Source organism: Sebastes fasciatus, chromosome 8 (assembly GCF_043250625.1).
Source record: "Sebastes fasciatus isolate fSebFas1 chromosome 8, fSebFas1.pri, whole genome shotgun sequence".
Taxonomy (NCBI): Eukaryota; Metazoa; Chordata; class Actinopteri; order Perciformes; family Sebastidae; genus Sebastes; species Sebastes fasciatus.
In genome coordinates, this window is record NC_133802.1 from 10,861,494 (window position 1) to 10,875,659 (window position 14,166).

The 14,166-nt window shown below is 39.4% G+C and overlaps 1 protein-coding gene across 1 annotated transcript; it reads left to right on the top strand.

Annotated features, from left to right (window-relative positions):
- The first annotated feature begins 5,760 nt into the window (after positions 1-5,760).
- cbln4 (cerebellin 4 precursor) lies at positions 5,761-9,709 on the top strand. The gene is made up of 3 exons (XM_074643290.1): positions 5,761-6,369; positions 7,667-7,783; positions 9,126-9,709. The coding sequence occupies exons 1-3, from the start codon at positions 6,100-6,102 to the stop codon at positions 9,321-9,323; spliced, it is 585 nt and encodes a 194-aa protein (XP_074499391.1). The 5' UTR covers positions 5,761-6,099; the 3' UTR covers positions 9,324-9,709.
- Positions 9,710-14,166: the final 4,457 nt, after the last annotated feature.

Sequence of the window (14,166 nt, forward strand, 5' to 3'; positions counted from 1 at the left end):
TATTACATAAAATAAGAGCTTTTGCACATCATGTACTACCTAAATCATTCTTCAATCCAAGTAATAAGTGAATGGAAAAAAAGGCCACCACTCTGTTGACCTTGGAGGTCGTGTTTACACGGCTGCTGCCCCTGGCCCTGAAAAGGGTTTTGTAGTGTGTCTAAAGCAAAAATGAACAAACATTTATATTCTCACAAACCATTTAGGAACCAACTCCGTGAGAGAGTAAATGAAAGATTATGATGTAATCATGGGCTTCATTCTTGCAACCATAGTTTTGCACTGCACACAGCTGTATGATTTAAACTTGTATACAAGCATTCTGTCACACACACTGACACACACACACACACACACACACACACACAGAGGGAAAAGATGAACCGTGACAGTGCCATCTGAAAGCAGTGCACCTGTTGTAGCTGTCAGGTAGTTACAATGCCGTCCTCAAGCAGTGGTGGGAATTTGCGCTTTCTGGCAGTCACCGGCTGCCTCCGGCAAAATGTAGTTTTAAGGTTAAAAACTTCCTCACATTGAAGCAGCAGCGCCGCCTCTAGGCACACGCGCATCACGCACTGTGCGTAGGGCACCAAGTGCCGGAGGGGGCACAAACAGCCTGGCCATAACACTGCCGTTTGCCACTGAGGTGTCACGGACCTTGCGGTAAAGACAGCTCAACTTTGGAGCGATATTTAGCCCCTTTCCCAGTAACCTGGCATGACATGTTTGGTATCAACAGATTCATCGTAAACTCAAGATTCATATGATATCACTGTCTGTCCACCATATTGAAAACGAAAACCTGCAACAGCCTTCAAAAGACAGTAATGTTAATGCCGTTTATGCCACCATTTTCAGAGTGTTAAAAAGTAGGCCAAGTAAACCAAGAACTGGAGAATGATTAAGATCACGGTGATCAATGAGACAGGCAGAGTCTAAATATAACCTGTGCTCCTATTTTTCACTTATAGATGATTACATTTTGTTTGAAATAGATCTACCGGTAGGCTGCAGTTTATTTTTTGGTCTATTCAAACAAGACAATTTCATTTAAAAGATAAATATCAGCTTACCTTGTTTTCTTCAATGTGTTACGGTTACTGGTGCATTCTAGTCAGATTTGATCTTTTTAGTGTTTTAATAAAAGCAGACATAACTTAGTTCTTTCTAAGAAACTATGTAGGACATTAACACTAGTAGGACACTGACCCGCAAAATAGAGTGTTACTCACTTGAAAAACAATGCAGAACTTTTCTTTTAACTTTAGCTTTAACACCTTTTAATATCTTACAGCAGCACTAAAAATGCACTCACCAAGACATTGTAAAAAGGTCCCTGGGTCACCTCAGTCACTATTCTTGCCTGTTGTCCTCAATACTGCTTAGTTTCACAAACACATTCATCACTTTATATAGTTTTAGTTTGTCACTCGCTCCACACTCTGCCTGTCTGCTCCGGGTGTGCGCTTGTTATCTTAATTTCTCCCTCCATGATAGTCCTGTTGTGTTGAACTTGCTGCCAAGATGGGGCAGGACCTAAACTGCTATAAACTCAAATGGTGTCAAACTGTTTTGACACCATACATTTCCTACATATTCCTCAGAAGTTGCAACACTGGATTTGTATTTCCAGGATGATTTAAAAAAAAGAAAAAAAAGAAATTATTCTAACAATGAAATATCCTTCAATGTCTGAAGCGTTCTCAATAAAAGGTCAGTAAACAGGCAGTCCTCTTCAAATAAAAGTTAGAGAACTTTGTTTCAATATCCAAGGATGTGTTTCTTGGTACATTACAAGCTATCGCATCTCGGCTCTGAAAACGCTCTATTGCCATGGAAACATATTGACATGCACAACATTAGGCACTGAACCGTTTGCTGGGTGATGACACACATCTCACAAAATGGCAGCATTTCGGAGGTGGGGTGGGGTGGGTATGCTCAGATTGTCATCCATTTACAGATGGATTAATGGCCAAAACAACACCGTGTTTGATGATTCATATCGGATTTGTACAGTTGTATTCAAGGATCTAGAAACATCCAATCCAAATAGCAAATATATCATTCTTTTTTTAGATTTTTAATGGATGTATTAGATATAGAGAGAGTAATCAGCTGTTTTCTTCCATTATGTTGTAACTCTGAATACATAAAAATGGCACAGATTTTTACTGAGTTTTTTCATGCAAACCACTATCTGAAATATGTCGATGACAAACTAACCATATGCTCTGAACATGTTCTGTTTTTAAACATTTATGTGTGAAACACTTCTCACCACTGTGTACTGGCACTGGCTGTTTGTTTTTTGTGTCTGGGTTCACATCTCTTTTGGTGGTTGGCTGTTTAAAATTCAACCATTTTATCACTTTCAACAGAGTAACCTAATGATTTGTTGTTCAGCCACAAAGATCAAAAAGCCGCATTCATAAGCATGGATTTAATGAGAAAGCAAATGAATCCCAAACACCAAATGTGCTTTTCAGGATTCAGACTTAATAGCACAAAGCACACTTTATAAAGCCAATAATTACAACAAGGTTGCTGAAAAAATCTATCTATCTATTCAGCAGTGCCTTAAGAGCATGCCTCGTTGCCTTTCACTACACATGATGCAGTTTATGTGACAAAGAAACCTTTGGATACTTTGAATTCTTTAATAAATAGCCTACACCACATGCAGTTGTAAGCAAATACAAGGTCATGTGGGATGCAACTAGGAAGTTGTGAGAAAAAAGTGGACCTTGAGTAAAGATTTGTATTTTATTTTTTTTGTCACACGGTCATGAATCAACCCTGAAGCTCCCCTTGCTTCGTGAATTTAGAAACCCACCTGTGAATGTTGTGTATGTATTATCAGTTTAAAAATGCTTTATAATATGCACAACACGTATGCAATAATATATCATGATTGTGGCTATGTTATATTATGTTATCAGGCATCCATTCACTGTTTATACATCAGCTATGGATGCTTTATAGGAGGAGGTATAGTTATTGACAAATGCATTAATAAAACCATAACCCTTTATTTTATGGGTCTGATATTTCCCAATCATTTCCAGTTTTCTGGAAAGAATTTGGTGCTAATTATAAGGGGAAATAGTTACAGTTAGTTGTGTTGAGTTTAAAAACTGTCCTTGATCTCCAGAGTAATTTCCCAAAAGAACTGCTAAGCTTAAGTAAATATACCAGCGGGCAACTCCGGGGTCGGAAAAGTGAAGCCAATGCGGAAGTGGCTTAAACTTGCATTCTTTCTAATAGCCAGCAGGGGGCGACTCCACCGGTTGCAAAAATAAGTCTGATTGTATAGAAGTCTATGAGAAAATGACATTACTTCTCACTTGATTTATTACCTCAGTAAACAGTGTAAACATGAGTTTATGGTCTCAATCGCTAGTTTCAAGTCTTCTTCAATACAGCATGATGTTCATTTAGTAAATTATGGTCCCATTTAGAGTCAAATAGACCATAAAGCAGGGGATGCTTAAGGGCGTGACTACCTTGTGATTGACAGGTTGCTACCATGGTGTTGTCCGGTCTGGGAGTTTTCCGTGTTTTCATCTTACAACTTTAACCCTTTTCACAGTGTGTTTTCAGTTCATCAAAGTTAATTATAACATTTTGGTCGCCTAAAAAAGTCTTATTCAGCATTTGGTTGCATTTAGCTCCACCCTCTCGTGTCACTTCTGGTTACAAATGACCAAGATGGCAACGGAAAAAAATCAAGATGGCGACTACCAAAATGCCGAACTCGCTTCAAAATAGCAGTCCACAAACCAATGGACATACTTGCCAAACCCTCACGGTTTTCCCGGGAGACTCCTGTTTTTCATTGCCCTCTACTGGTTTCCTCCCGGGTTTACAATTTTCCCTTATTTCTCCCGATTTATGGCAAATCTTCACACTTTTTTTTTCCCCTTTTCATTATTTGAACCTGTTTCTGGCACTGTACAAGGTCCATAAGCTCTACTGTTTCTACCTGGACGACAATAGAACTATAACAAATGACGTTCCCAGAGAGAGAGCAGTCTATGCCTGCGACACAGCGCAGTTCGAGCTCATGTTTGAGCGGCGCTCACCGCTGGGTTCAGCGCACACCACAGTGTGCAGCGCCCAAAGTGGGGCTTTGCTTCACGTAGCGAAATGCCATTGTGGTGTAACGCAAGCTATTGGAAATAATGGGTTTCAGAGCACAGTGGTGCCGCTGTCGCATTGTGTGTGAAAGGACCTTCAGTGAGTGAGAGGAGAGAGAAACTGAGAGTACTATCTGAAAGAAATACTCAAGCAGGAGCAAAAAATTAATAAAAACTGATGAATACTAGTTCATGCCAGAGGGGCGAATTATTCAGTTTTCTTTCCTGAGAATTAAAGGTAAAATTAAAAGTTAATATAAAAATGCTGTTGCGGCGTACTTGTTATTTTCAGTCTTTTAAAGTCACCAGAAAGCAGGAAACAAGGCCTCTGAAACTTTTTTCTGGGGGAGGACCACCAGACCTCCCGCTTGGGTTTAAAATCCTCCCTATTTTTACATTCTCAAGGTTGGCAAGTAGACCAATGGATGACGTCACAGTGACTACGTCCACTTCTTATATCTAAGAATGCATCATTAATTTATTAGTAGAAGCTTTATTCTTCATATATGTTGAATTGTACGCTTTCATTTAGACATTTTTACATGTTTGCATGTTTAGCTGCTCTGAATAAAAATCCATAATTTAGCAATTAATTCAAATTAATTAGAAGAGTATAATTAAACACCTGTCTCTAATTTTACCTGTTTAGTCCTATATTACTGTCTGTAAACTATGTAGGGGCATTACTAAGAATTTATGGACCCATAAAATACTCACTTAAAATGTCGTTATATCTCTTTACAACTACTTGATAACACTTTACTTTTTACATAAAGTTCTATCTATCTATAGTTGATTTGTTGAGCTGCAGCTCCAGCGGGTAAACTGTGTGTGCCAGATTCTGTAGCACTTTGCAAGTCAGTGGAAGGACGTTAAGATTGATCTGCTGTTTTTATGGGCAGCCTGCAGTGACACAAGGACAGAGGTGATGTTGTCACATCTCTAATCTGTTGTCAATATCCTCACAGGACACTCCAGACGACCTGTTGATTTAATGCAGCATGATGCTGAGTGATAAATGGATCACACCCAAAGATCCCTTTACCAATGATGTTAGATTTTATTTGATTCTTTTTCCAGATCATCAAGAGAATTAGAGGTGAGATTGATGAATTTGTGGTATTTTTTAACTGGGTGAGAAAAGTTTCCCCATCACTGGAACACCAGCAGGATCGTGGAGCTGTAAATTCATCCTGCAAAGATTGTTCAGCCCACCTGTGCAATGAGATTATGATGAGTCACTGCATTACAGTGAAACCTACAGCCAGAGTGGACAGGGAGCTCTGCTAGAAAAGAAAAAAACTCTTGCTCGAGGGCATTTTCACTTCTATACTTCTAGATTACAGTCTGGGAAATCATGAGAAATGATATTTTATGGATTTGTTCCTGAATCCTAGAACAGTTAGTATATATCCAGTATATATCTTGTCAGAATCATTAACACAGCCAATAAATAAATGTAAGTTGGAAGCTTATTTTATGGGAAATTAAAGAAATATAAGCTTTTGGCACATTACGCAGTTAATTATAACTTCTACCACATGTGCGTGCGTAAAGTGGATGGCTTTGCGCGCACACACGCACCACTTCACTGCAGGGATCCGCTGCTACCAGACGCGTTATTGGGAGTGGGAGTAGAGGAGTGATGAGGGCTATGTCGACAGATTCACCTCATCCAAAGACATGCTCTTATACTTTTCTCTCATCTAAAAGCTTTGAATAACCCCCAAAATGAGACGCAATCGGTGATCTCTGTGAAAAAAGGTTTAGACTTAATACGGATTTTTAGTTTGTTGATGTCTCACTCGGATATGGCACCTATCTGGATCCAATAAGAGATTTGTTCACAGCGTCAGACGCGTCTGCGGCGGTGGAGAGACCAGTGGAGGGACTCCTCGGGATACTTGTGCAGGTTTGCAGGAGACGGTCTCTCTTTTCGGATAGGAGCACAGAGAGAGTCATGGTGAACCCTCTCATACTGGTGGTGCTCAGCTGGACTGTGCTCTCCGAGGCGGTGAGAGCTCAGAATGACACGGAGCCCATCGTCCTGGAGGGTAAATGCCTGGTGGTGTGCGACTCGAACCCGGCCACGGACTGGAAGGCTTCGTCCTCTCCGCTCGGCATCTCGGTGCGCGCCGCCAACTCCAAGGTGGCTTTCTCTGCGGTCCGGAGCAACAACCACGAGCCGTCGGAGATGAGCAACAAAACGAGAATAATCTACTTCGACCAGGTGAAGACGCAATTTCATGAATGTCCAAAAAAAAAAAAAAGTGGTTAAATAAGCTTTTTTGCAAATTCATCTTTTCCTATGATTTCTGATATCTGCCCAAAAAAAACTGGTATTTTTTTAAATTTTGCTTTTTTGTGGATTAACCCTTCATCCTTCTTTAGCTCAGTTTTGACTTGTGTTGCAGGACATTAAAGTGTCATTGCAGTTCAGTGTGTAACTGCAGAGCCCCAGAGTTTAGTTTGAGGCTAGTTGCAGTTGGCATGTGGATTCTGTACCAGTGCGCATATCACTTGCAGGCAGGTTGGAAAGTGACTGGATTATGTTTGAGAGCCGGGCATCCTGCAGAGCCTGCATGCATCCATCAGTTTGCCTCGAGCTACCCCCCACCCCATCACCTACATACAACCCCCCCCCCCCCCCCCCCCCAAAAAAACCCAACCAAACACAAACAACCAGATTAGTCATACAGTGGTGGGCAGAGAAAGGTGTTTGCAATGTGATATCACCCCTCTGATCCTCTGCCCTCTCATTTGAAATTACATAACATTATCTTTAGCTGTCAACACACTGCAAGTGATCTGATTGGTGTGGGTCATGCTCCTGCTGTTGCTATGAAAGCAACACTTGTCAAAGGTCGTGGCTGAGGCTGCAGTGGTGTCTCTATAACAGGTGGGCTCCATGTGTTTGGGACTCCACTGAGAGGAGCTCCTGCTGCCTCATCATCATCAATCATGACCCAAAGAAGAGTCCATGCTCTGTTTTACTATAAATACTGCATGTCTAATATGACTGACTAGGGTGCTTAGATGCTTAAAAACCTTTTAGTGACACTCGTGAGACAGCGTTTGACTGACATATTCAGGGTGGATCATTTATAGCAAAGCAAAAGTAAGAAAAATGTATTTATTTATTTATCAACGCTCCAATATTTATTAGGTTATTCTGTATGTGTCACACGAAGAAAGCAGTATCGAGGAAGCTTAATAAAAAAATTCTGTCTTTGCTCTAAACTCTCAAAAAAAAATGTAATCAAGCATAATTTCGGTTTCTTGTGCAAGTAGGAAAGTTCAATGCTGGGTTTAGATCCATTGACAAGAAAGGCCTGAATTGAATGTTTTTTGAAGTGTGTCATTCATTTTGTGAGTCGGTGCAGGGCCGGCTCCTGGTCGCCACAGTGAATCCTGCGGTGCATTGACATATTTAATCCAAAGGCCCATTGAAATGAAAGCCTTTATTGAAGTGCTGGCTATATAAATACTTTTGTCACAATGTGTGCTTTTTTCTTCCTCCCTCACAGGTTCTTGTGAATATAGGAAACTACTTCACGTTTGAATCAGTTTTTTTGTCCCCGAGAAAAGGAATCTACAGTTTTAACTTCCATGTCATTAAAGTGTACCAGAGCCAAACCATACAGGTATTATTTTTGTTTATTTCACAGAGCTGTGCAATTGTTTCCGTTGTTAACATGTTTAAGTACTGGAGTGGGACAAAATGTCTTCTTTAGGGGTTGTACGGAAATTATTGGTGTGGAGAGGTGCAAATGAACCGCATGTTTCAATTAGGGCTGTCAATTGATTCAAATATTAAATCACGATTAATCCCATGATTTTCCATAGTTAATCATGATTAACCTGTTCCTGTTCAAAAATGTACCTTAAAGGGAAATTTGTCAAGTATTTCATACTCTTATCAACATCGGAGTGGGCAAATATGCTTGCTTTATGTAAATGTATGTATGTATTTATTATTGGAAATCATTTAACGACACAAAATAATGACATATATTGTCCAGAAACCCTCACAGGTACTGCATTTAGCATAGAAATATATGCTCAAATCACAACATGGCAAACTCAAGGCCAACAGGCAACAATAGCTGTCTATGACTATGACTACTATGACTTGCCCCAAACTGCATGTGATTATCATAAAGTGGGCATGTCTGTAAAGGGGAGACTCGTGGGTACCCATAGAACCTATTTTCATTCACATATCTAGAGGTCAGAGGTCAAGGGAACCCTTTGAAAATGGCCATGCCAGTTTTTCCTTGCCTAAATTTAACACAAGTTTGCAGCGTTATTTAGCCTCCCTCACAACAAGCTAGTATGACATGGTTGGTACCAATGGATTCAACTGAGCCCACTACAACCTAAAAATCAGCGTTGAAGAAATGAGCAGCGTTAAAACAAATCTGCGTTAACGAGTTATTATCGCGTTAACTTTGACAGCCCTACTCTATTTATTTGCACAAGACACAAAAATCCCATAATGCAGTAGGAGCAAAAAAGAAACCTATTTATAAACCTGAAATGGCTTATAAAGACACCGCACCAAAAGAGAAAAAAACAAACCCCAATAACATCTAAAAGCTTTTTGCTTCTCCTTTAGCAAAAGAAAAAAATGCAATTACCTCCCTCCCTATTAATTTACATACAGTCCCTTAACAATAATTTATTGGCCTATTGATGAAAACAATGGCTTTTGGATTTTCTTGACTACTTTTCTTCTACTTTAATAAAACACACGACTGAGAATGAATGCTTCATTGTTAGATGTAAACCAGCCTGAAACCCTTTCCTTTTTTATCTGATATACAGTGAGTTCTTATTAGTAGTTGTTTGGCGAGTTTAACATGATTTTATCGGCACAAGAGGTCGAGTTAAGATGTTCCAAATAAGACGTAAACTATACTAAAGCATATCTTCTAAACTATTCCTTTTTCTTTACTGTTGCTAACTGTTATTTCTGTTGTCCAGGTGAACTTGATGTTGAATGGGAAACCAGTCATCTCTGCCTTTGCGGGTGACAAAGATGTAACTCGTGAGGCGGCCACCAATGGAGTTCTGCTCTATCTAGAAAAAGAGGACAAAGTCTACTTAAAGCTGGAGAAGGGAAACCTAGTTGGTGGATGGCAATACTCAACATTTTCTGGCTTTCTTGTGTTCCCTCTGTAAAAAGAAAAGAAAAGAAGATTGTACGCTTACTGACTTCTTCATAATGTGTTGTCACTGTATAATCAAAACATTGTCGCTGCGTCCGTTGGATCTTGCCAAATTGTCGAAAAATGATGGATGGAAATGGATCCGAACAGAGAGAGGAAATATGACTTTGGAAATGGTTCACATTCGTTGGATGTGCCGAGTCCCCGTCAAGATGAAAGAGACTTGCAATGTTCCCTATCGCTACTGTATGTTCCTGTCACTCAAGCAGCACCAGAGAGGAACACTAAAACATCCCAAAAGTACTCTTCAACTTTGACTTGTCTGAATATATTTAGCATACTGATTTTTATCATGGAAACTGTTGCATTCAAGTACATCTGCCTTTTGGGTGTAAAATGTATGCTTGTGTGACTTGTTACTTCACCAAAGTATTCACATTGTACGGGGGGGGGGGATCTTCTCTGGAGCTAATTGTTCAATGAGAGGGATGATGGAGGTGTCACCTTGATGGAACGAATTAATTTGAATTTGATACAAAAAAAGAAAAAAGGAGTTTATGGCAAAGCGTGCTTAGTGAGAGGAGTGGACGGATTACTGAATAGGCCTACTGGGCACAGGGGCCCCCTGACCCAGAGCAGGCCCTGGCAAGATTTTAGCTGGTGCATCACAGCTAATTCCACCACCAATCATTGTGTTCATACAATCACACAGAAACTGCTTAGCTTTATGTCTTTGAGATTAAGCTATGCAGATCACACTTAAAAGAAAAACTGTATTTATTCCCCAAACACCTAAATGGTATTTCCAACTTTCCCTAATGAATTTAAGGTGGGAGTAACTGACGTTAATTCAAGCTATTTATTAGCTATTGAAGTGATGAGCCGGGGTGATGCTGTGGACAACCGTGTAAATAGGGCCTATTTAATAGGATACACAGTTATGTTGTTGTGGCCTTTTTTTTGGGAATATTACGAAATAACAGTATTTAAACAGTATTAGTAAAACATTTTAAAAGTTATACATTTAAAAAATTTTTTCCTTCCATCATTTAGGGCGCCCCTATCAATGGATGGTGCCCCTAGCATTCGCCTATACCGCCTATGCCTAGGGCCGGCTCTGCCCTGACCCCTTCACCTGCAGTGTCATTGAAAGACTCCAAACAACTTCAAAGCCAAATGACGGCAAAGAGATGCAAAACAACCACAAAAAAACGCAAAATGACCACAAAGACACACGAAATGACTCCAAAGAGATCCATAACGACCACAAAGAAACAAAAGTAAAGACTACAAAGAGATGCAAAACGATCTCAAAGACACACAAAATTAATACAAGGAGATGCAAAACTACCACAAAGCAACACAAAAAACTACAAAGAGATTCAAAACAACCACAAAGAGACGCAAAACGACCACAAAGCGACGCGAAAAGGACTACAAAGAGATTCAAAACAACCTCAAAGACACACAAAATGACTACAAAGGGGACGCAAAATGACCACATAGAAATGCAAAACCACCAAAAATTGATGCAAAACAACTAAAAAGAGACGCAAAACAACTACAAACAACTGATTGTTGTGGTCTGCTCTTTCAGCCTGGGGGTCTTGGTCATATGTAGGAGGGATCAGGGGCCTTTTACATGTCTGTGCCCAGGGGCCCATTGTGTCATAATCCGCCTATGATCCGAGCACAGATTTCATCATATTTCTGATCATTCAGGCTCACTGCTGATACCAATACTTTGCTTTTGATGGAATATAGTGGTCAGTTTACTTTAACCCTGTCTACTAGAAATCACATTTATATTCCACCAGTTTGTTTTGCCAAATACGTTTTGGGGGAAAGTTAATTCTTGCCTGGATTATGTTCAGTGGCAATGTTTGTTTTTCAATGACTACATTTTTATACCTGTGACTCTAGAAACCGGGGTTAGCATCCTGAAACCCATGTATGGCTAGGTTTAGGCAACAAAAGCACTTGGTTAATGCGGATGTAATACATACTGTTGTAAACATCTTCATACTAACTATTGATCACATGACTATTTGTATGTGAACTGTGTTGCGTGTAGTGATGAACCCGCAGAGAATTATCACCCAACTCTGCAGTTCCTTTTAGATCTATAGAGCGTTTTAGTTTTTGCAACTCATTGTTTCGGTATTACAGCCCACAACTTTCATATTTTGGTTCACTCTCATCAACTCTGTTTTCGGTAGCAGTAGGTATCTGTTTTCAGTATAAAAGCTTAAATAAACTCACTGTAGGCCTACACTATTGTCCCAGCAACCAAACAGCAGACAGACAAAGTTGAACAATGTGCAGCATTTAGCAGCTATAGAGCCAGATATTTCCCTAAGGAGTTGGTGGAGGCCTTAACAGAGCTAAAAGGAGATTAACAGAAAACAGAATTTATGACTAACATTCATCAGGGGAACACAAACACGACTCCAAATAAATGCTAATGTTGCTTCATATCTGCTCGATGTTTAAACTGGCAACTGCTTGCTAACAAAGTTAGCCATATAAACTTAAAATGTGATAATATGTCAGTGTTTAAAGTTTGTTTCTGTTGCCCCCAAGTTGCCCAAAAAATTCCCCAGCTATTTTAGGTTAGTTGCTTTTTCAGCATTTAACCACAATCTAGGCCGTACCTGATATCAACCAAGTGCTGTGAGTGCCTAAGCATAACCATATAAAGTGTTAATGCTTGTTAATGCTTTAGTTGCTACGGTACAAGTGGAAATTGTCGGAAAAATATATAATACACGTTGCCATTGAACATTTTGTGACTTATCAGATACATTCGTTAAAAAACCTTTTCTCTAGGACTGTCGATCGATTCGAATATTTAATCGTGATTGTCCAAAATTAATTGCCCATTTTTACCTGTTAAAAAATGTACCTTAAAGGAAGATTTGTCAATTATTTAATACTCTTATCAACATTGGAGTGGGCAAATATGCTTGCTTTATGCAAATGTATGTATACATATATTACTGGAAATCAATTAACAACACAAAATAATGACATATATTGTCCAGAAACCCTCACAGGTACTGCATTTAGCATAAGAAATATGTTCAAATCATAACATGATAAACACAAGCCCAACAGGCAACAACAGTGTGCTGACTTGATTATGACTTGTCCAAAACGTTATGGGATTATCTTAAAGTGGGCATGTTTGTAAAGGGGAGACTCGTGGGTACCCATAGAACCCATTTTCAGGTCAAAAGACCTCCTAGAAAATGGACATGCTAGTTTTTCCTCACCAAAGTTTAGCGTAAGTTTGGAGCATTATTTAGCCCCTTTTGCGACCAGCTAGTATGACACGGTTGGTACCAATGGATTCCTTAGGTTTTCTTGTTTCATTTGCTGTGGTATCGTCACTTTAACTTTAAAACTGAGTCCGCTACAACATAAAAATTACGTTAAAACGAATTTCTGTTTATGCGTTATTATCGTGTTAACTTTGACAGTCCTAATTTTTTAATTATGTTTATTGAAAAAAACATAATTCTGGTCGCGTTATGTTTCTCCCAAAATGTATTTGCTGTTGAAAATTAGTAGTATATAAATGCCATTGCTACCTTTGTATTTATAATAGACCTTGCACAAGTGAACTTGTGGTTTATGGACCTTAATAAAGTTTAATGGACATCCGAGAACCTTAATTAGTTAACATGCAGATCATAAACTGATTCCTGTCACTGTTGGTGAGCATAAACAGCTTCCACTGGGCAGCCTGGGATAACTGATGAATTAATAAACTCCTTAATTGTTGCTCTTGAGATCAATGTGCGCTTTCAGTATGTGATGGCTCTCCCCTTCATGTCGACAGCAGAGTTACTGTCTGCCTTACTGCAGTGTGTGCTGCTGGTGCAGTGTGCAGCTGCATTGTTAAAATCAACCTAAAAGCTTGCCGAGGCTTTTCTGGAGAGCTTATTTGAATCATTATTTCACTCTGAAACAATAATCTGCACCCTCGTCAGGTTGAACCTCTCTGAAGTGTTTTGGGCGTTAACTTTCGCTGATCAAATTTATGTTGCTACGTGTTGTTTGCTGAAATATTTCTGTCAGTGACTGATGAGTTGCCCTTGGTATCATTGGAATTTTTTTTTTTTGTAAGTCGGAAAACGTTTGATGGAAGTGATTTTTCAGTTGTGTGAATAAAGAGGCAAAGTTAGGAATGAAAGAAGTGTGCAGCTCAAAAAAGCCCCCTGAAGATTTACAGCTACAGTTGTGTCACCCTTCATACCAACAATATCTCAAGAAAACAGGGCTGAAAATGTATTCACTGATATTAATAGTGCAAACAAATTCACTGACGAAGCTCCGAGAGTACAAGAGAGTGGCATTTATTGAATCACCCTGCTATTTTTTATGACACTGTATATTTATTTTGCTAAACAATCTATATTTTATGGGTCGACATTACTTTACGTTTGTGTCACACTGTTTGGCTGATAATGACTATGGAAGCTGGACTGTGCCACTGAAATGGATATAGTTTCAGTAGGTAATAGAGTGCTACAGGAATGAGTCCTAAAACCCGGAAGTGAGTTAGTATTTTAGCAATTCTGGTACCCTCATCTGGAAGTCAAAATGTGTTTTTGGTTAGATGCCTGAAATAAGGTCTGTGGTTAACACAAGCTGAAGAGATTTTAAAGTTTTGTTCTACGATATAAAATACGTCAGTAAATATCCCACTCGTGAATTTTGAAACCTTTACGTGTCTTCAAAAAGGCGGTTGCTAACAAGTGGCTAAATGAGACTACTAAACGTCATCACGCCAACCTGTCCGCATTTATAGCCTCGTTGTGTACCGTGAAAACCGTGGTGTAGTTTGTTTA

Coding starts and splice junctions, on each gene's coding strand:
- cbln4 (XM_074643290.1), top strand. CDS start 6,100: ATGGTGAACCCTCTCATACTGGTGGTGCTCAGCTGGACTGTGCTCTCC. Junction 6,370..7,666: donor GAATAATCTACTTCGACCAG/GTGAAGACGCAA, acceptor CCTCCCTCACAG/GTTCTTGTGAATATAGGAAA. Junction 7,784..9,125: donor ACCAGAGCCAAACCATACAG/GTATTATTTTTG, acceptor TCTGTTGTCCAG/GTGAACTTGATGTTGAATGG.